This window comes from Emydura macquarii, unplaced genomic scaffold, assembly GCF_026122565.2.
Source record: "Emydura macquarii macquarii isolate MOO-44397 ecotype Brisbane River unplaced genomic scaffold, CSIRO-AGI_Emac_v2 contig_1253, whole genome shotgun sequence".
Taxonomy (NCBI): Eukaryota; Metazoa; Chordata; order Testudines; family Chelidae; genus Emydura; species Emydura macquarii.
Window position 1 is genome coordinate 9,196,567 of NW_027131390.1, and position 20,416 is coordinate 9,216,982.

Here is a 20,416-nt window from a genome sequence, read left to right on the forward strand (position 1 = left end):
TCACACAAACAAATTGTCCATTAGTTCATATAGTTCATTAGTTTTAAAACCTTGTTAGTCGTTTGCATTTCTGTTAGTTTTGAGCTCCAGTTTCTGTTGCTTTTTATACCTGCAGTAGCTTTTTCTTTTTAGTGGTAGCTGATTGAGGGTTTTTTTTTTTTTTAGTTTAGCATGCCCAGCACATACAGAATTTAGCTGTTGCTGCTCACGTGTCACTAAATTTACTGATTTCCTAGCTGAGAGAAAACAGGTAGGACTGCACAAATGCAAAAGCCAGCAAGATATTGAGAAACTGGTCACACCTTATATTAAGATTCCACTGATAAGTGTTTATAAAGGGCTAATAACTCATTAATAGATGTTATAATAAACGTTGATTGGTTGTGATAGTCCAACAATCAACAGGTTGCTTATAACTGTAGCTTAGAAGAACCATCTATATCACATTCTACATTCTAGCCATCTTTAACACATAGTATTCAGCTCTTGTAACACCTTTATAAACTTTCTCAATGGAAGCTTAATATAAAGTGTGAACAAGAAATTGGAGGAAGTTCAGAGCTACAGAACTAGTTGAGGAGCCCTGAGGAAAGATTGACCAAGATATATGCAATTCATGGCCCCATGTAGTCCCTGCCAACTCATTCACCAGCAATAACTTCTGAGCAGACTGATAACTGGAAATCCACCCAGAGTAGAGAGGAACATGCCACGTAGAGCAGTGGCTCTCAATCTTTCCAGACTACTGTACCCCTCTCAAGAGTCTGATTTATCTTGCGTACCCCCAAAGTTTCACCTCGCTTAAAAGCTACTTGCTTACAAATTCAGACAAAATACAGAAGAGTCACAACACACTATTACTGAAAAATTGGTTCCTTTCTCATTTTTACCATGTAATTATAAAATAAATCAATTGGAATATAAATATTGTACTTACATTTCAGTGTATCATATATACAGCAGTATAAACAAGTCATTGTCTGGATGAAATTTTAGTTTGTACTGACTTTGCTAGTGCTTTTTATGTAGCCTGTTGTAAAACTAGGCACATATCTAGATGAGTTGACGTACCCCCTGGAAGACCTTTGTGTACCCCCAGGGGTACGTGCACCCCTGGTTGAGAACCACTGTTGTAGAACACCTTCTCCCTGGCTATGTCCCCTCCCCATGCCTAGTGCTGCCCTCTAACGCTGCAGACCAGGTATTACAGGGAGTGGCGGCGGTGGGCTCTGGGGCCTGGGGAAAAACAGCGGAGTTACTGCTTTTCCATTGCTGCCTTTCTGTAGATTTCTCATCCGCACCATGTCACGGAGGGCAGCGTTTGGCCCAGTGAGATCTATCGTGCAATGAAATCATCCTCCAAAGAAAATAGCAGAAGTCCCATGCTTGGGATATTTCAAATTAGACTAGACAAGGCACTCCGGGGCTCATTGTAGGGAGAGAAGCTGCCTTCCTGGGGATGGAGACTAGCAGCTCTCTTCCATCATGATTTCTGTGGTTCGAGATCAGCACCTTTTGCCTGAATTAAAAAAACTACACACACATACACCGTAACAACATCTTGTTTTGAACAATGAGGAAACAATGGAAACATTGAAATGGGGGAAAGGAAATAAACTTTGAAAGAGGCAATTAATTTGAGGGTCTGGTTTTGTAAAGCTATTTTTCCATCTGCCCCCTTTTCCATATGTTCAACTCTCCAGGTCAGATTTGCTTTGCAGAAGCACATAAGTCCCACTGCGCTTTCCTTCCTCCTCCCCCCCCCCCCAAGTTCTCCCTTTCCATTTGAGCCCTGATTTGGTCAGTCTCTACAGCTCCTAAAAAGTTCAGTCAGAAAAAACACAGTGATTCATTAGACCCCTTCTGCATATGTACTCTCAGTTACTTACCTGAGGGCTTTTACAGCTAGAAAAAAGCAGATTTAGCTGAAGAAACGAGCGTGCCTAGTCCTAATAAATAAAACATATGGAGTCAATTAAAACAATGTTTAAATAATGTTCAGAAAGGAGGACGCTTGATGTTACTACCTCAGTGGACCACAGTGACTTCTAAGCCAACCGACTGAGCAGCATTACATTCCCATGTAATCTTTAGGTCTATAAATATATATGTGTATTTCCATAGCCGGCATATGCCCAGTCCATCAGTTAACATGATTTTGAAATTATTTTAAGTCCAAACCATGTGAAAATAAATCCTAACTTGATTCTGTGGACTTACTTTACTTCCATTATATTCCACTTTAAAACATTTCTCATGCTCAGTTTCATTATTGTTACTTCCAGGGATTTCTAAATGCTTCCAAATTTGGATTTATTACATTTTTGAACTTTCCCCGGAAAATGAAGTGATTCCCTGCTATCATTGCTAACATACAGGGCACCTGCCTAAACACATGCACTTAAACTGCAAACGAGCTGGTTTTCGCAGTCATACCTCTTCAGACTGTGAATATGTCAAATTTCACAAGCCTAACAGAGTAAGGCCTTGCCAGTACTTGGGAGGTGGACCACCAAGTGGAAACAAGGTGTTGCAAGGTATAGTGTTGATGATTCAGTGGGTGGCATTCTTCTTTCTACAGCCCCGATTCTGCAATGATTAGTGCCTGTGCTTCATTCTACTCAAGTACGTTTTTGCAGGATCAGGGCTTGAGGGAGGCATCCATGTGAAGTTCTGTTACCCCAGTGGGACTCTGTGTGCACTTGGGCAGTTCTCAGTGCAAGATCAGGGCCCAAGTCTACTGCACCAGTGCCACCACAGCATATTGTTAAGGAGAACATGATTGCTAGAGGATATGTTTTTCAGATGATTTGTAAAGTCAACACCATCTCTATTTGCTGTCATTCAAGGTCTTTTTAACAAGATTGCAGGGGTATCTATCCTGGGTTTGCTAGATAATTATATTCCTAGCTAGATAATTATATTCCTCCTGCTTACATGCCCCAGCACATCTTGACTATCATGGTATTCTTCTTCGCTTACTGACCCTTAAAACTGTTGTGTAATTTTGAATGTGTTATGACAGTAGCTGACATGTGGTGTTCCAGAGATAGCTGCATTTCAACCTGTAGTTAAGTTTGTGTCACAACTTCTGCTTTACGGTTGACGTTTCCAAATCCTCTGGAATAAACATGCTTAGCTGGATTCCTTTGAAAGTTGGAAGATGCAGGGCAGAGTTAGTGACCCAAATTGGGGTCATTTGAGCTTGGGGGTACAGAGATATAAGCTCCCTAAAATAGCAATTTTTCAAAATATTTCTAGGTATTTTTATTGTTAGCAGAGCTACAGATCAAACTATGAATATTATGTGGGTCAAAATGGTCTCAGTCTGTTGAATTTTTCCCAAGATAATGTGTGACACCCACTAAATCATTGGGGGTCCAAAATTTAGAATGGTATTGGAGGAAGGAGTACATTTTTTTGAAGTATGCACTCACCAATACAGAAAAATGACTAGAAGAATTCCATGCCCACCATTTTATATGCTTTAAATCTCAACTCTTGTATGTGCTCTAAAATTTGAATGGTTACTCCAACTGTTTTGAAATTTGGTGTATTTCATAAAGGCATGGGATAGCATTAGTGATCCAAATTTGGGGTCAGTTGACCAAGGAGTTCCCGAGTTACAGATCCACCAAAAAAAAAAAACGGTTTCCTTCAGCTGCCTTGTACTGGTAAACTGAGGAGTACTAATGAGTGGATGAATCACAGACCAAATTGAGCCTGATGTCTGTGAACTCACCCTTCAATTAATGTTGCTAAGAATAAGTTAATCACAAGCCCCCACCTCAGGCAAAAGGAGTTTTTGATTGAGTGGCTGGAGGTTGCTACAATTCGAAAGTCGTGAGTTGCAATTTTATTTGGAGGGGAGGAGGGAGTAATCAAAGTCTTTGAGGGGAAAATTAGGCATGTGAATGCTTCCTGGGAAAGGAGGGGCATTAAGGGGTGAGGAGTTGAAGCAATAGGGGGAGAAAGGGCTGCAGTGAGGGGAGGGGGTTATGGGGAGGAGGATTAATTGGACTGATATCAAGCCCTGAATTTACCTCTACTGTATGACTGGCTTCTGTCTTAAAATCTGAATGTGTCTCCATCTTCTGTCTACTTACTATATTCTCCCTTTCATCATTTCTTGCTATTGAAGGGATGCACCCCAAAAAGTGACCCCCTCCAGCCTCCCAAGGCTTCCTGATTGTCTGCTCCAGCCCTGACCCCAACATAGAATTGGACAGCATGGGGGTTACTTTGACTTCTGCCAGCTGCTAGTGATACCCTAGGGACATTTTCTCACCCTTGATGCATTCCTCCCCACATCCTGCAGGAGCTTCATTTGCTCTATGTCCACTCTCCCAACCTAGGGATATCCCCAGTAGGATTTGGGGTTGTTTCCCACTCCTGCTGAAATGGGGCAAAGAGAGCAGACTGTCCCCTGTGCATAGTGAGTGGTTTAATGTACTTTTTTCCTTACCTCAGTCAGTATTGCATGGCACGTGATCTGTGGAAGAATAATTAGAGAAGTGAAAGTATTTACTGGCTGCTTCTGCAATGAAAATATCTCTGCAGCTGAATGCAACCATCCTCATCATGTTTTAGCTGGCTGGGCCAAGCTCCCTCAGGTGGGACTGGGTGTGATTGATGGTTCACAACGTTAACCTTTAACAAGGTCTTCTTTCTTTTTTACTTGCAGAATGTCAGCTAGGGCTGCAGCAAAAACAAAGCAACTGTAGTTTGCAAGATTTGTTGTGATCATTCGTAGGTTTTTAGAGTAGAGTAAAGCTGCAGACCCCTGCACTAGTGTAACACAGCCAGTAACGTTGCTGTCACATGCAGCACCTCATAGATCAGACATTCTCTCTCTTTTGTTAGGCTCGTGTCATCAAAGGATCTCTTCTGAGCTTTGAAAGTAAAGAAAAACAATGAGACAAAGGTGTAAGAGATCAGCAGACACATGTATTATTACCTGCCTGAATATTCATCACATTACAAACAAAGATAAGAAAGAATGGAGCAGCATCTAAAATGGAATACACTTATTGTGAGGGCATTTACAAGCGTTACCTAAAACCACACTTCTTGCAGTATCTGTGTTTTTACTGATTTTTCTTTTCTGAGGATGGGCCAAGTCTGCTCCCATGGAAGTCAATTGGAAAACTATCATTGACTTTAGCAGAAAAATGATCGAACGCTTGGATTGTTCAAACACACATGCACTTATGTGATTTATAGTCTGTGCCTTTCACTACCTGAGCTATTTCCAGGACGACATTTAAACACATTGTTAAAAATGCAAGTTAATGGTTCTGTTGGTTAGAAAGGAAGGATTGCTCAGTGAATAGGGGGTTGACTTGGGAGACCTGGGTTCAAGGCCCTGCTCAGCTTCCTGTGTGACCTTGGGAAAGTCAATCTGTGTCAGTTCCCCATCTGCAAAATGGAGATAATAAAACTTTCCTACCTCATAGGAGCGTGAGGCTAAATACATTAAAGATTGTGAGTTGCTCAGGTATTACAATGACAGGGGGGCCATTACACGCATCTAAGACAGTTAGATAGTCTGGCTCTGAGAGTAGAACAAGCTGCTAACCTGCTGGAGGCCATCTCAGCTCAATGTTGGCCACAGCGAACATTTTCACTGGTGAGGCTAGTAGCATTAAAACATGTTTCCACTATGCTTCCTGAGAGTATGTGATCTACTGTTTAATTAGTGAGCTCATCCACCAGGTAAGGACTCGTGATGCCTTCTGAGCAAACCTGGCCCTCACCTTCTAGAAGCAGATATGTGATGTTGACTTTGTTGATCAGTCCGGGGTTTGATGGCCGATTGTGGGGTAATTCTCTTTATTTTTGATTAATAATTGAATGAATAACTTCTCAACAGCGTGTTTTTCCTCACTAGGAGATGACCCATTCCTGGCCTCCACCTCTTACTGCTATTCACACCCCTGGGAAGGCTGAGCAGACCAAGTTTTCCATCCCAAGCAAGGTGCAGGTAGGTAATTAATAATTACCCGATTTTCATTCCACTCTGAGTGATCTTCACTAGACACTTTGGCCCAGATCCTCAAAGATATTTAGACTCCTAATTTCCATTGAAATTAATTTTAGGAGCCTAAATAAGTACAATTTGAGGACCTGGGACTTGACTTCTGTGGTTTGGTTTCACTTTCAAAATTCTCTTAAGATGAAAATTCTCTTACTGTGGGTTCCAAATCAGCCAATTTTTATTGATAGGCCTGCTAGCTCACAGCGTCCGAAGTTACAGTAAAAGATAAAAGGAAGGTGAATCTTATCTGTTTTCAGAAGAGTATTTACAATGTGGTTTTATTTATTTATTTTTGTTTCCCCGTTGTTTGTGTAACACACTGGCCAAGTGTATCTTTGCCCCCACTAGTGGCTGAAACAAATAAAGTGTATATGGGTCTGTTCCTAGCCTCCAGTTAAAAGGCGTGGTACTTTAACTCCAGAAATCGAGGCTCATGCTTTTAGATTCCAAAGTCCCAGGTTCAATCTCTGTAGAGAACCCAACCATGGGCAATGTTGCAGGTGGTGACTTATACTGAGATTTGAGCTGCTGTGGACCTCTGACACTTCGAGTCATACTTCTCCAGGGGAGCTGGAAATGTTACCCCTGTGGTGTGGGATTTTGTTCTTCCCTCCGTGGGCTGGACCATGTCAGGAGGTTTCTGAAGCTGCTACTGCCTTGAAGCCAATAGAAAACTGGTTCTCTTCCTCAAGCAGTAGCGGTTTTTGTAACAGGTACTATTTTAGACATTTAAAATCAGTTTTCCCCTCACCAATTTTGTCCAGTTGTCATTATTTGCCAGAGATTCTCCCACCCCAAACCCTGCCCCCATATGTTGACTGAAGCTAGTGTGAAATGAATGTGGCTATTGCTCTTAAACAAAACAAAGCCAACTCCTACGATGCCATATTCCAGCAAAACATCTTTGTTCTGCTCCAGCATTGACAATGGCAATGCACTTAAGTGCTGCTGCATTAAACATCACAAGCCAGATTCATATGTGGATGCAAGTCCTAACTAAGCTGAATTCTGCATTCATTTATACTTATGTACATCTGGTTAAACTCCACTGAATCCATTTAGGTCAAAGTGGATTCTACCTATATGAGTAAGCATGGAGTCTGGCACATTGCAAGCTGTATCTTCTTAAATTAGAGCAGGAGTAAATACAGTGCTGGATTTTTTTTCTGGACCCTACAAAAACGGGGCCAGGTACTGCACTCGTTCACTAACTTCAGGGAGAGTTTGCCATGAGTACTCTCAGGTCTGTTTTAAAAAAAAAAATCTGAGGTTATGATTGATTTTCCTTAAAGAGATTAAAGTCCACATCAAATCTAATCGTTTTTAGGGAGGTTCAATGTTGGGCTTAAAATTCTTGACCACATCACTTTAATATGAAATACAAATGAGGTTTTGTTTTAAAAAAAAACAAAAAAACAAAACTTACTTTAGGAAATAGGCAGGAACATGCATGTTTCTGGTTGGTTAGTTTTACTGTGGAAAAATATGGTATAAGATCGCCTACTCAGAACATATCACTCAATCAGAGATAGCCAAATTTGATAGGTTTTAGAGATAAAATAGATAACATGTAACCATATAAAATAGATCACATATAACCATATATAACTAAAGCAGGCCCTTTTATAAGACCTCATCTTACATAAAAAAAATTGCCTCCCCATGTAGAAAATAATGCAATAGGAAAGGTGGAACTTATCACAATTTCTTTAGCCCTCTGACACTCAGATTAAGTGCTATGTTTACTCTTGGAGGGATGATTTACCCCGCAAGGGACTGACTAACAGTGCAGCAGAATATTAGGAACTAATAATGCCCTAAGAGAAAGTGTAGCAAGGGCTTTAATGACTTTCACATCCTGAAGAGCTAACATTTTTAACGAAGTAGTGCCTGTCTATAGGACTGGATTGTAAATAATGCCTTAATTTAAAATCATCAAAATCTACTAGGGTCTTCTTGGGATGAAGACTGATTTGGAATCAAGTCATACCTCATTGTTGATTGTAAAGCCCAGGGAAAGATCAAGCAAGAAAAGAATGTGAAATTAAGAACGCAGCTATACGTTATTGTGCGTCAATGAGAAGCACGTTGTTTGCAAGATGCTGTGTGCACTCCATGCTGTGTGAGCCAGATCCTGAGCTGATGTAAAGTTAGTGCAGTTCCATTGACTTGACTGGTTTACGCCAGCTGAAGAACTGGCTCTTGTGTCTTTGTCAGGTATATGTAAGACAGCGCTTAAAAACATCTTGAATTTCAGTTTTAGGTAATGACATTTTAACCAAGTGGGGTCAAAAAAGAAGAGTGACGCTGCTGGGCTTAATGCATAGTTATTTTAAAACTCAACACCAAATTCTGCACATGCAAATGCTTCCCATTACCTTCAATGGGAACCACATGTACACCTCTATGGGTCAGACCTTAAAGGACCGGATCATCAGCTTGTGTAAACTGACATATCGATTCCACAAGCTGAGGGTCTGGTCTTTTGGCCCTAAAATAAACTAGGTAAACTTCAGTAACGTTCTTATCTACAGATAACATATTTTTTAAGTGTTTAGTTTTTTTCTCTTCTCAGGCACATGCTCCTGCATATTTTCCTTCTCTGTTTGTTATACTATGTCCTTAGTTTAACAAGGAAAGAGGTATCTATCTTCTTCCTCTCACTAAACTAATGCTGACATTTTGTGTTCTTCATTGTAGGATTCCCAGCACCTGACCTCAGGATACAATGCACAAAGTAGGTCTTTATTGTCCTTAGTCCAAACAATCAGAGTTGGTTGTTGTTGTTTTGCCTGCTTAACATCATTAAAACAAGGGATGAAAAATTAATTTCTTTGGTGCTAAAGCAGATCAGTTCCATTTTTTATTACATCTTATGCACTGTGGCATGTTGTGAAACGAAGTATAATTAATGGACTGACAGCTTAGGGCACATTTTAATTCAAAGGTAATCTTTTGACATTTGAAAATGTTTCCTTTGTTTACAGAGTGGAGTGATCCAGCAGGGAAAGTTGCAACCAAGTCAGTGCCACAAAAGTCGTAAGTAGTATTAATTGCAGCTTTAAATTTTGTTTTAAGTTTCTCTTAGGGAATGAGTTTAGTTATCCAAAGGTAACTGAACCCAGCTCACATACAATCTTATTCTGGCACTCTGGTATACTTAATGGTGCCTAAAAATGAGCCATAAATGAGTTTTATGTCTTCTGCGCTTACTACTGTTTCTTCTTTTAAGCTTTAACTAACAGAGGTATGTATAAAGGATGAGTTTATTAAATAAAAATAATGCCAATTTTATTTGTACAGCTTGCCAAAATTAAATCACTTTTACGTTTCTGTCATCAGATACTAAGCTTCTTACAACAGAAAATGCAACCTGCTGAATAGCTGGTGCAAGAATTTTAGCATTTATTTAGTGAAGGAGCGTAAAATACATTATACTATAGGCTTATGCAAGCTGGCGTTGCAAAAAGACGTCTTGAATTTTATACGCATGGGACAGTTGACAATCAGACACTTAAAGAAACTCATGGATGATCTAAAAATATGGAGGAGCTGATTATTCACTGAGTTACACCCTTTTCCATTACGTTATGCTGGTGTAAAACCGGAGTAATAAAGATGCAGTGAATTGAGCCCACAATACTTTGCACCTTAACCCAGGGTCTCAAAGTGCTTGACCAACATGAATTAATTACCAGCTTTGTAAAGTAGGTTACTATTATAATTACCATTCTACATGTGAGCAAACTGAGGTTTGAATCTGGCCTAAATTCAGAGCTGCACCAGTTTAATTACTGGAGTGTTTTTTAAACTGGTTTGGTTAAACCACTATACACCAATTTTCACTGGTTTAACTAACATCTGTTTAAACCCGTCTGGACTCTTAGATGGATTTGAAAGTGGCTTGTAGCAATTTAGTTTAATTCAGTCAGGATGCAATTTAAACTAAATCAATATAAGCCAGGTTAAATCAATTTAAATGTGTCAACACCACATTTTTGAATTGGTTTAATTAAATTGATTTTAAACCACTGTTAGTTAAATCAGTACAATTTGTGCACAGATGAGGGCTCAGTGAAGTCCAATAACTTGCCCAAGTCATATGACAAGTCAATCATAGAGCTGGGACTAGTATCCAAGCATTCCATTACATTGTTTTAACCTTTGGACTCCTTGACTCCTGAAATAAAGTCATGCAATTTTTCTCATATGAGTAAAGTTATTTGCCTGAGTAAAGATTTGCAAAATGAGTCTCTAACACACAACCCTCTGAATTCAATTATTTAAAATTCTTCAGATTGGATGCAAAAACTGTAAGTCAACATTTACATTTTAATGAGAATTATGAAATCTTGCTAACGTTAAAATTAAATTGGTGTACGTGAGCAATAGTTATTGTTTCCAAAATTATTATCAGATTAGTCCTTCCCTTTTTCTATTGTTATTTCTGGAAATGATTTCAGATTAAAAAAAAAAAAAATCTCACCCACCAATCCCTCTGATCCTGAAAACAGAAAAGATAAATTCATGTTTTCCAGGACCTCTAAGTGATGCAATGCTTACATCAAGTACCTTCTCTAGTAAAACATAAAAAATATTACAACATCTTAAAATGATTTTTCTCCTAAAGCAAGTGTATTTGGATTCCACTGTGAGAAATATTTTGGTGAGCATACTATAAAATACAATATTTCAATAGTTTGTATCCAGCAGTAATAGACTTGTCAATCATGGTTTATAGTTATAAGCTGAATTTCAAAAGAACAGCGCTTCATAGCTCAGTGGTATATAGTGCATTTAATGGGACCAAAGCTCTCTATAGGAAGCCTGGTATAAAACTCGAAGACACTGAGTACATTTTATGAATCAGTTGCTCTCTATTCTGCTGCTTGATCTAAAGTTCCAGCACTATCAATCAGATTTCTGCTGGAATGAACTACCTTCTTATGGTAGGTGATGGATTTTACACATGACAGATCAGAGCTGCAATAAAGTTACTTTTATTTTTAGCTTCCAAATGAAGATCAGCTAACCCATTACTATCACTTTTTCCCTTTTACTACGGAGAAATTGTTAAGGCAGCTTCCAAGAATTTCCATAGGGCTTTGGAAGGGTTATATTGCTTAGGAGGCAATCCATTGTGCGACTTAAAGTATGCTAGGAAAGACTCTGCCCTGAGATGTGCATGTACAGCTTCCACTAACTTCAGCTGGAGTGGGTTGCATGTGCCTGGGGATAGAATCAGCACAAGAAAAACAAAGCAGATTGTGGGTGAAACCAGTGACGATACTATCAAATAATCATAGCTAGGTGGCATGATCAAAATAAAACCTGCCAGATTTATTGATCCTGCTGTCATTATCCATTTGAACAGTAAGATATTTATGATTCTGTGGTTCCATAATTCCTGGGATATGGATGGGACCGTGGGATGTACTGGTAAAATTATGGTACTACATACACAAGCACCGTTCAGCTGTTCCACAGAGCACACACCACAATATTAGCTCTGTCACAATAGATAGGCTAGCCTCCAGCCACCACCTCCACTTACATCATTTATAGTGCTGTTAATTGGCTCTGTTTTTCACTATTTCAGCTGGAGCTTCTGCTGCTAATTAGATGTGGCACAGGTGTGTTCATCTATTTCTGCCCATTGTGGGATGCATCTCTGAGTTGGAGACATCTGTGAGATAAAGTCACGGTTTTCCTCCTTTTATGCTTACATGCAAATCTTATGAAATCTAAGAGTACACTAACGTCACTCTTGGTGGCAATTGTATTGACCGCATCAGTTCTATCAGAAATCTGCTTGTGATTTTTTATCAGAAATTGGAGCAAAGGTGCTCACATTCATCATATTACCCAGATATCCTACTGCCAACTTAGAAATTAGACGTTATTTATATGTAGTTGCCAAGATTCTGGAATGTGCTTTTGTCATGTTGAGACCTGAGTACATATATGCTGCTTTACTCTGCTCCAATAGACAAGCCTCTGCATGTTACACTTACTGCAAAATTCAGATGTTGGAGGCTGGCATCCTTACAGAGTCAAAGTTAAGGTTCTTGTGTATGGTCTGAGATGTATAGTAGAAAGGTGTATGCCTGTAGATAGCAGATTAGAGAATATTTATTGTCAGGTGGCTTAACTTTCTGTTTCCCTGCCTTTATGAGTTTGTGTCAGGCATGTCAATATAGTAACCTGAATTGTTTCACAGCAAAGCATTTGTATATGGATTTTCTACTTTTTTAAATGTTTAAATATATGATGTCACACTCAAATGTGGGGGGTCATGAGAGACCCCAGCGCTGTTCAGGAGGTCAGTTGGGGGTTTGTGGAGTTGTGTCTAGGATGGATGGCCTGATCCTGCAAATATAGGGTGACCAGATGTCCTGATTTTATAGAGACGGTCCCAATATTTGGGTCTTTTTCTTACGTACGTGCCTATTACCCTCTGACCCCATACCAATTTTTCACACTTGGTATCTGGTCACCCTATGCAAACACGTACAAGTAACTTGACTCACGAGTAGTCCCATTGAAGCGGTATTTTGATTTCTAGCGATACAATTTTAATAAGAAATATGTATATATAGTTAGATATAGATATATCAAAGAGGTATTGTAACTGAAACCAATAATAATTATACCTAACTCTTATGTAGTGCTTTTCTTCAGTAGATCTCAAAGCACTTCACAATCTTTAATGTATTTATCCTTGTCCTCTGAGGTAGAGAATTATTATTATCCCCATTTTATAGATAGGGAACTGAGACACAGAGAGACTAGGTGACTTGCCCAAGGTCAGACAGGAAGTCTAGTGAGGAAGGAAATTGGACCCTGATTTCCCAAATCTTAGGCTAGTGCCCTAATTGCTGGGCTATCCTTCCTCTCCAAAGGACGGTCCAGGATTATGAAAAAATTGAAGGATTTGGCTTCCCTTCTTCTTCTAAGTCTTCTTTTTTTACCCATCTGCTATAACAATGCATCGATTACATATAGTACAGTAAGTTTACAACCAGTGTACTCTTATTAGTTTCTTATGAAGCATAGTAAGAAGAAACAGATAAGGTGCAACCAACTGCCCAGAGAAGGATCATCTGTCAACATTCATGAATTCAAGAGTAAATAGTCGGCCCTTGACTTAGATTTGTGTTTTATAATTACCATTAAGAGTATGTCATCCTCAAACATCCAGTTCTTTTGTTCTGTATGGTTGTTAGCACTTGGCCTGTGTCCAGTTGGAAACCATCCAGAACCTTTTTAATCAAGCACATCCTGTGTTCGAAGTCATACTGCAGAGTACTCTTGGGTAGTTTCCATAAAAGCCCAGCTAAAAAGAAGAATGTAATCATAACGGTATTCTTTCCTTGTCATAAAATGACTTCCTATACTTACTGTATTAACACGGTATTAAAAGGTCCTGCTCATGGACAACCGGAAACCATTAAGAACTTGGCACAGCAAAATTTAATGGGTCAGACAAAAACAACAACTTGTTTTATCTATATAGGATTTTTGTGAGTCTACAACCTGTGCTCTAGCTAGAGAAAAGCTACATTCTAAGTACTCAAAAACTTGCAAAACAAATTGATGAAAAATTTCGCATGACATTTCAGCAGACATTTCCCCCCAATTTTTGCACACTTCTCCTCTTTAATATGGTAAAAAAAAATTACACAAAAAATCAGAAGGATTTCTTTAAAAAGCTGGAAATGAGTCAGTGACCATTATTCAGATTGTTTAAAGCCATGGAGAGTCCTGCTCATAAAGCTGGGATTCACCACAGATGAGATTGTGGCTTCCCCCAATGAGGTCATGGGAGTTTTGCCATTGTCTTCAGTAGGGCCAGAATTTCCACCACATGACTTTAAACAAGTTGTGGCAAACACGAGTCGTTTCCTAATCCCAAAGAGTATGAAAAAGGTTGGTAGATGCCGGTTTTAAAATGGAAATGTGCTGCTTGATGTTTAGCGGCTTTTTAAGGGTCTAATGGCTCATTGGAAGTTCTCCATCATGTCAGGGACAGCCACCAGGGAGCACAGAAAACAAAATTTGGCAGCATGTTCAAGCTATGAATTAAAGGTAATTCATGGTTTTAAAGAATCAGCATAAGGTCCTTGTGAAGAGTCATCAGACATCAAGAGGATTTTACACCAAGGACTATGTGTTGGATAATGCAACAACAGGAAATATTATTATTCAGAACATTCAAATCAAGAAGCACCGATGCATTCTTAAACTTGAAAGGAATCACTACAAAAAACTGAGAGTCAGTCGGGATGGTATATGATTTTCCGTTTAATTGCACGTAATTTCTGAAATTCTAGCATTTGTCACCAAGGGTATGTCTACACTGCAGTGACACACCCAGAGATGACTTGGTCTCATGGGGCTCAGGCTGCCGGGCAGTGAAATCATGGCACAGGCATTCGGGCTCAGACTGGAGCCCAGGCTCTGGGACCCTGCAAGGGGGGAGGGATCCAGGATCTGGGCTTCAGCCCAGGCCTGAACGTTGACACCGCAGTTTTACAGCACTCCAGCCCGAGCCCTGCAAGCCCGAGTTCACTGACACAGGCCAGCTGCGGGTGTTTTGTTGCAGTGCAGATACACCCTAAAGCTGTTGACTTAGAGCATGAGAGTGTCAAATGATCCCACAGTGTTGATAGCCTGATTCCATTTACAGTGTATGTTCAGTTTCACTTTATAAGTGGGGGATGCTTTAATCATTAGACTAACTACTGACTCTTTGCTAATTTTAGGAAGTTCCAAAGATATTCCCTCTAGGTAAGCTGGCAAAGTTCAAGGGGCTTACAGCACCCCATACAAATTATGATAAGTGAAACAACAGTGGCATGTAATTGGAATACCATTATCTTTACAGAGCTCCAGTGTGATATATTAAAGGACCAAGTAGAAAGCAAGAACAAAAAAAAAGTCTATTTTGATTAGCTGTCATTCATCTTTCATATTTATTGTCTTATTTTGTTAATTAGGTGTTTGCTTTGCATCCTTTTGCTAGAATAGGTTCTTGAATGTTACCTTCTATGATCCAGGGCAAAGATAATGACCCATCAACATTGTATCTTTATGTTCCTTACTGCTGGAGTTCTCCTTTTGAGCAAAGTCCTAGGTAATTGGGACTCAAACAATGTTTATGTAGCTGCAGAACATATTTCTTATGGCCCATTGCAGATAGAAGCAAACTTGCAAAACATTTCAGCATCTATTAAATAGAGAGGAACTCAGTGTCATAATTAAAAACACTGTGTCCTGGCAGATAAGCCCATTATTCAAAATAATTTCTAAATTAGACCTTTAATTTGTTTTCATTATTCAAATGGCTCACATGCAGTTTAACCTCTCTGTCGAAATAAAATATCTGCTAGTGCACTCTTTTCAATGATCTCTTCTTGGCATGTTTATAAATCTGTTTAAAGTATCGTGTGAGCAGGGGAAATTAATTTGCTTGAGATTCACTGATCAGTGTTGAATATTTTTTGTTGAATATCACAGACACATATAGTGACTACCATTGAGTGCTTGCAACAAACCGACTAACTGCATGCATGCTTGCCAATGTCTGGAACTTTAATGAACACTAAAGATTAAAATTTTAAAATATCCTCTGATGCTATATTAGTCACCATTTATTCACGGTTACTAAGTAATGGTATCTGCAGTGCCACTATTATAGTAATTCTCTACACTGAAAATAAGACATACCACTGCTTGGTAACTAGATGAACGCTTCCAGTTTTAATGGCAGCCACCCTATACGTTAACGGTAAAAGTACATATGATGCCCATAGGAGTGTATTTTCTTATGCTCTCTGTATCAGTGCACATTTTGGTATTTATACCACTGTAGACATGCCACAAGTTCCCCTGGGTTTAAGGAGTTCTGCCAACAGCCACTAATCCAGCAGAAGGTGTTGCACCTTTAATAGCTCAAAGCCAGCCTCAAGCTGGCGCTCTGTTTTACATTTCCATGGGACGGAATCCCGTCAACATTTCAGCCTAGCTTCAAACCTATATTTTAAAAAAACCGATGTACTGTTTAAATCTGAAAATATATGTCATGTTCAGGACAAGGGAAGCAGCTGCAACCAGAACCTCTCTGCCACAACTTCTGCTCCAATCTGCTTGCCATTTCTTGCTCTTCGGATCTCCATCGTCTCTGCTTCACTGCCTGCCAACTGACCTCTGTTTCTGCTCCCCACAACTTGGATGTCTCTCCATCTCCTCCCTCTCACTTCCGGTCTCTCTCCCTAAACTTGTGGTGCATAGCCCAATCATGTCTTGTTCCTCTCTGCTTCAGGCCCTTTCTCATCTACTACACCTTACTGATCCTTTAAGCTTAAATGGCCCAGACTTCCTCCACTTTCTTCCAGCAGCAGTGTAATATTTGAGGTGAATGAATTGTCACCTGAATGTACTGCCTTCAGTAAGTACTATAGGCACAATGTGAAATGAGCCAGAAGCCTGAAAGAATAATGAATTTTGCATTCATAATATGGGAATGGGCTTATTTGTGTCCTAAATATCCCTAAGTGAAAGTATCAGCCGCTAGTCCTAGTTTCACAATTTAATTCTCTGTGTCCTACTTCTGAATCTCTATGACAGCCCCTGGAATTCGCCACATTTCCCTCAGCCCTACACCCTCCAACTTGAGGAACTCATATTGCTGTCATTATCCCTTGGGCTGAGAACTCAGCCTGACTCCAGAGCCCATCAGTGTCACAGCCTGACTGGCCAGAGGGTTAATTTTTAAGGTGAAACAAAGGTCTGCCATCACCTCCTGGGCTGAGGGGCACAGTCTCTGCAGTACTCAGCCCCTGACAGCCCTCAACGAAAGAGACTGGAAGTGTGTCTTGACTATAAATAGGTTCTCTCAGACTGACTACAAATTTCCCCTCCAGCAGGCCAGGTTAGTTAACACTCTCCCAAACACCAGGAGGAAGACTTTGTTCCTTATATGTCAAAGAAAATACAATTAAAGATTATCCTAATACTATCCCATGACTTCCTGAAAATAAAATATAGGACTGGAAATGGAGGAGGGGTCAATACCTTTACTACAGTGGAAATAAGCTGATCTTCGTAAGAAACATCCATGTGAGAGAAATCACATAAGGGTTCTGGTGAATATGAAGCTGTTTCCTAATTTTTCTCACTAGCTTTTTTCCCCCCTAAAAATGTATACAAAATACGAAAATAGTTTTGACTTGCAAGACAAATGGACACATTGCAAATATTGCAAAATGACCTGTATATCATTTATATCTAGAAGAAAGGTCATATTTAGTTTAAAAAAAACAAAAACGCTTGCTGAACAAAATATCTTGACAGGTCTTGAAAGAAAGATATTGACCAGTTTACCATATATATCTTATTATATTGACAAGAGCGAAGCTACAATGCAACTCTCAAGCTCATCTGGGTTTGTGTGAGGTAGTAAATATCTCCAGCGATGAAGGCATTACCTTCACAACTGTCTGCCTTTTGTAGGCTATATAGATCATTTCTTCCTTATGTGCTATTCCTGACAAGTTAACTCTTGCACTTAACTCTCAGTTTTAAAGCAGTATCTTTGCCTTTCAAAGGATGGTAAGGAATGCGAATGAGTATTCAGCACATTTGATTTAGCATGAATTTATATAGTTCCAGACAAATTCGAAAGCTTATACAAATCATATATTTTCAAGTCTGGCGGTATTCCAGAATGGAATTTTTTGTTAGGTGAAACCTTTATCTCAGCTCCTTTTTGTGGCTCTTTATTCTGAGATTGAAGAGGAACTGAAACTGGTGACCTGTCTTGACCTTTGGTACTGGATTAAAATTCCAAGTTGCTACCATGGCAACAGTACCTTGAAAATTAGATCCTGACAGAAGCACTAAGAAACTTAAAACTGCAACTGCTGCACTGAACTCTGAAGAAAGGTTGCTTACAATTGTCAGTGACAGGCTCTTAATTGAAATAATCTGCCTTTCCCTTTACTTTAAAAAAAAATAATGAAATTAAATGAAAGAACAAAAAGATTGTATCTCAATAGATTTTTTAAGTGAAAAAATCTGCTGTGATGCAAACTAAAGCATACTCTACAGCATGAAATTCAAATCCGTTTCAGCCCAATTTATAGGATTCAAAAGGGAGTACAATATTAGAGGTGGCAGCATGCTAAGCAACATGATAAGGACAGCCTCAGACATGCACTTGTAAAGGTCTAAACCACAAAACGCCGGCTGGTACCAGGGGCCAGACAGTGGCCAGCGTTAAATCACGGGCTAGCTTTTAATTTTTTTCTCTCCTTTAACCCTGTAGTGGAAATCAAAAGAGACATCACAAAGGTTGTGTCTGATTTCCAGTATCCATGCAATTATCTGTGTCATAACTGTAAAGGGATAAACGTAAGCCAGATAGCACTATTTCAGATCCAGTGTGATAGAAGTTACTCATTTTCCAATCTAATCAATGCAACAGTCAGACAGCGATAATGGTATAATTACATCACTGCTAAGGGAGGTTAAGTTGGTTTTTTTCTTATAAGGAAAAAGAACAACAGGGTTGCAACATGAAGGCGAAAGACACTATCAGTTGCATAAAGGTCCTTCTGGCCTTCTCATCTGCACTTCACCCAGGTAAAAAACCTACGTGTCGTACATTAGTAATGAGTCCAAAAGAAATGTCAAATTCAAAGGGAATTTGAAGCCAAAATAACATAAATACATTTGCCTTATTCTAGGGTATGACTAAAAGTGTTTCTAAATGTAAACATGAAAGGTTGCAGGGCAGGCAGATGGAAATAGGTGTACAACTTGCATTGTCAGTTACAGCAATTACAAATCCAATCTCATGCATATCATATAGAAAGTTAATCTTAAGATCTTCATACAAGCATGGTAAAAGAATTCATACGGTTAAGTCACTTTATACTGATATTTATAAAGACGTAAAATGGGGAGATCAAGTTTTAATGTCTTGATTCTTTATGAGGCACCATGTATACCTGTGAAATTCTATAAACAGTAAGCATTAATAATAATATAATAGATCTCTCCCAATCTTTAGTTATAGGCCATTCCACTTGCTCTGCCTATTATTAAAGTTCCCAACACTTCCCATTATAAGACCCTGTTTTCAGTTGCTCACTTTGCCAAACTTTAATCATTTGAGCTTCAATTTTCCATGCCAGGTATCTAAATTACTATTACTGTTTTTTGTTATTTCAGCTAAAACAGTTCAGGGTTTCTGAGAATAGGGCTAGGGAAACATATACAGCCTTGCCCATGTTAAAAAATTCTGGCAATGTTTTCTTAGAAAGCTCTAAGAAATCTCCACAATTTGGAGCAGGGGATGGCCTTAAATCTGCCCAAATTTCATCAAGATATGAGCCTTTGAAAAACCTTACTTTCACCTGCTTCATGCAGACTCCTTAGATTTTTGGAGCTAAAGACTTCAAAGATTCCATCTGTACTGGGCGTGCTCCAGCCCAGCTTGTCTTGCATTTGCATCTCTGGGCTGCTGGGGAGCCTATATCTTCTATGTTCTCTATGATCCCCCTGCTCGGCCCAAGCAGTATGGAGGACGCTGCTTGATTTGAATCCAGAGGAGAGAAGACCCAGACATGTGTGGTGTGGGGAGGCTGGGCAGGGGAGGAGTAGATTAGACAAAGGGGGGCTGAAACTGGGGCTGGTGGGGAAGGAGGGAAATTGAGAGCTGGGGTAGCAGGAGACACTGGGACTGAGAAACAGGGAGAAAGACTGACCCTGGCTGGTCAAGAAGACTGGGACTGGGACCTGGGAGTGGAAAGGGGGCAGGAGGATTGAGAACCAGTAGGTGGTGTGAGGGGAGGCTGAGATGAAGTGAGAAGCTGGGAGGAACTTGGGACTTGCCTGGCATGTGGGTGTCAATATGCCATATGATGGAGTTTGTTTTTTTCAGGTTGCTTTTTAATAACCTAGAAAAATATATACAAAAACTACAAGAAAAGAACATTTCTAAAGTTACAAAGTTCAGCACTCAAAAGTTAGGAGATGACTGAAATTAGGTTGTCTGGACAATCGTAATTCAGCCCTCTCATTCATGTGCAGTATAAGACAGTCTTTAATTACATAATCACATACTATTTTTTCTGTGTGACCACTGCTTGGGTCAGTGCAGAAGATGGACCTGCTGTGGGAATGAAGCAAAACAGTGTAATGAAGAAGGCGGTTGTCTGTTGGTCTTCTGCCTCGTTTATTGCAGAATTTGGGAGGTGTGTGGTGAGTGAGGCAGAGAACTGCAGAAGAGAAAGGATGGTCTGATGGCTAAGGCAGTTGAATACTGTCCTGGAGAACTAGATTCTATCCCAGTCTCTGCCACAGAACTCCTGA

The 20,416-nt window shown here is 39.6% G+C and overlaps 1 protein-coding gene across 4 annotated transcripts in view; it reads left to right on the forward strand.

Moving 5' to 3' along the window:
• The window catches only part of AFF2 (ALF transcription elongation factor 2), a 477,143-nt gene that overhangs the window by 325,765 nt on the left and 130,962 nt on the right, over nucleotides 1-20,416 (forward strand). For all 4 annotated transcript variants that reach the window (XM_067548102.1, XM_067548101.1, XM_067548099.1 and 1 more), the window contains 3 exons: nucleotides 5,891-5,983; nucleotides 8,738-8,774; nucleotides 9,025-9,076. In XM_067548102.1, coding sequence (XP_067404203.1) covers nucleotides 5,891-5,983; nucleotides 8,738-8,774; nucleotides 9,025-9,076 — 182 coding nt within the window. The remainder of the gene's footprint in view (nucleotides 1-5,890; nucleotides 5,984-8,737; nucleotides 8,775-9,024; nucleotides 9,077-20,416) is intronic.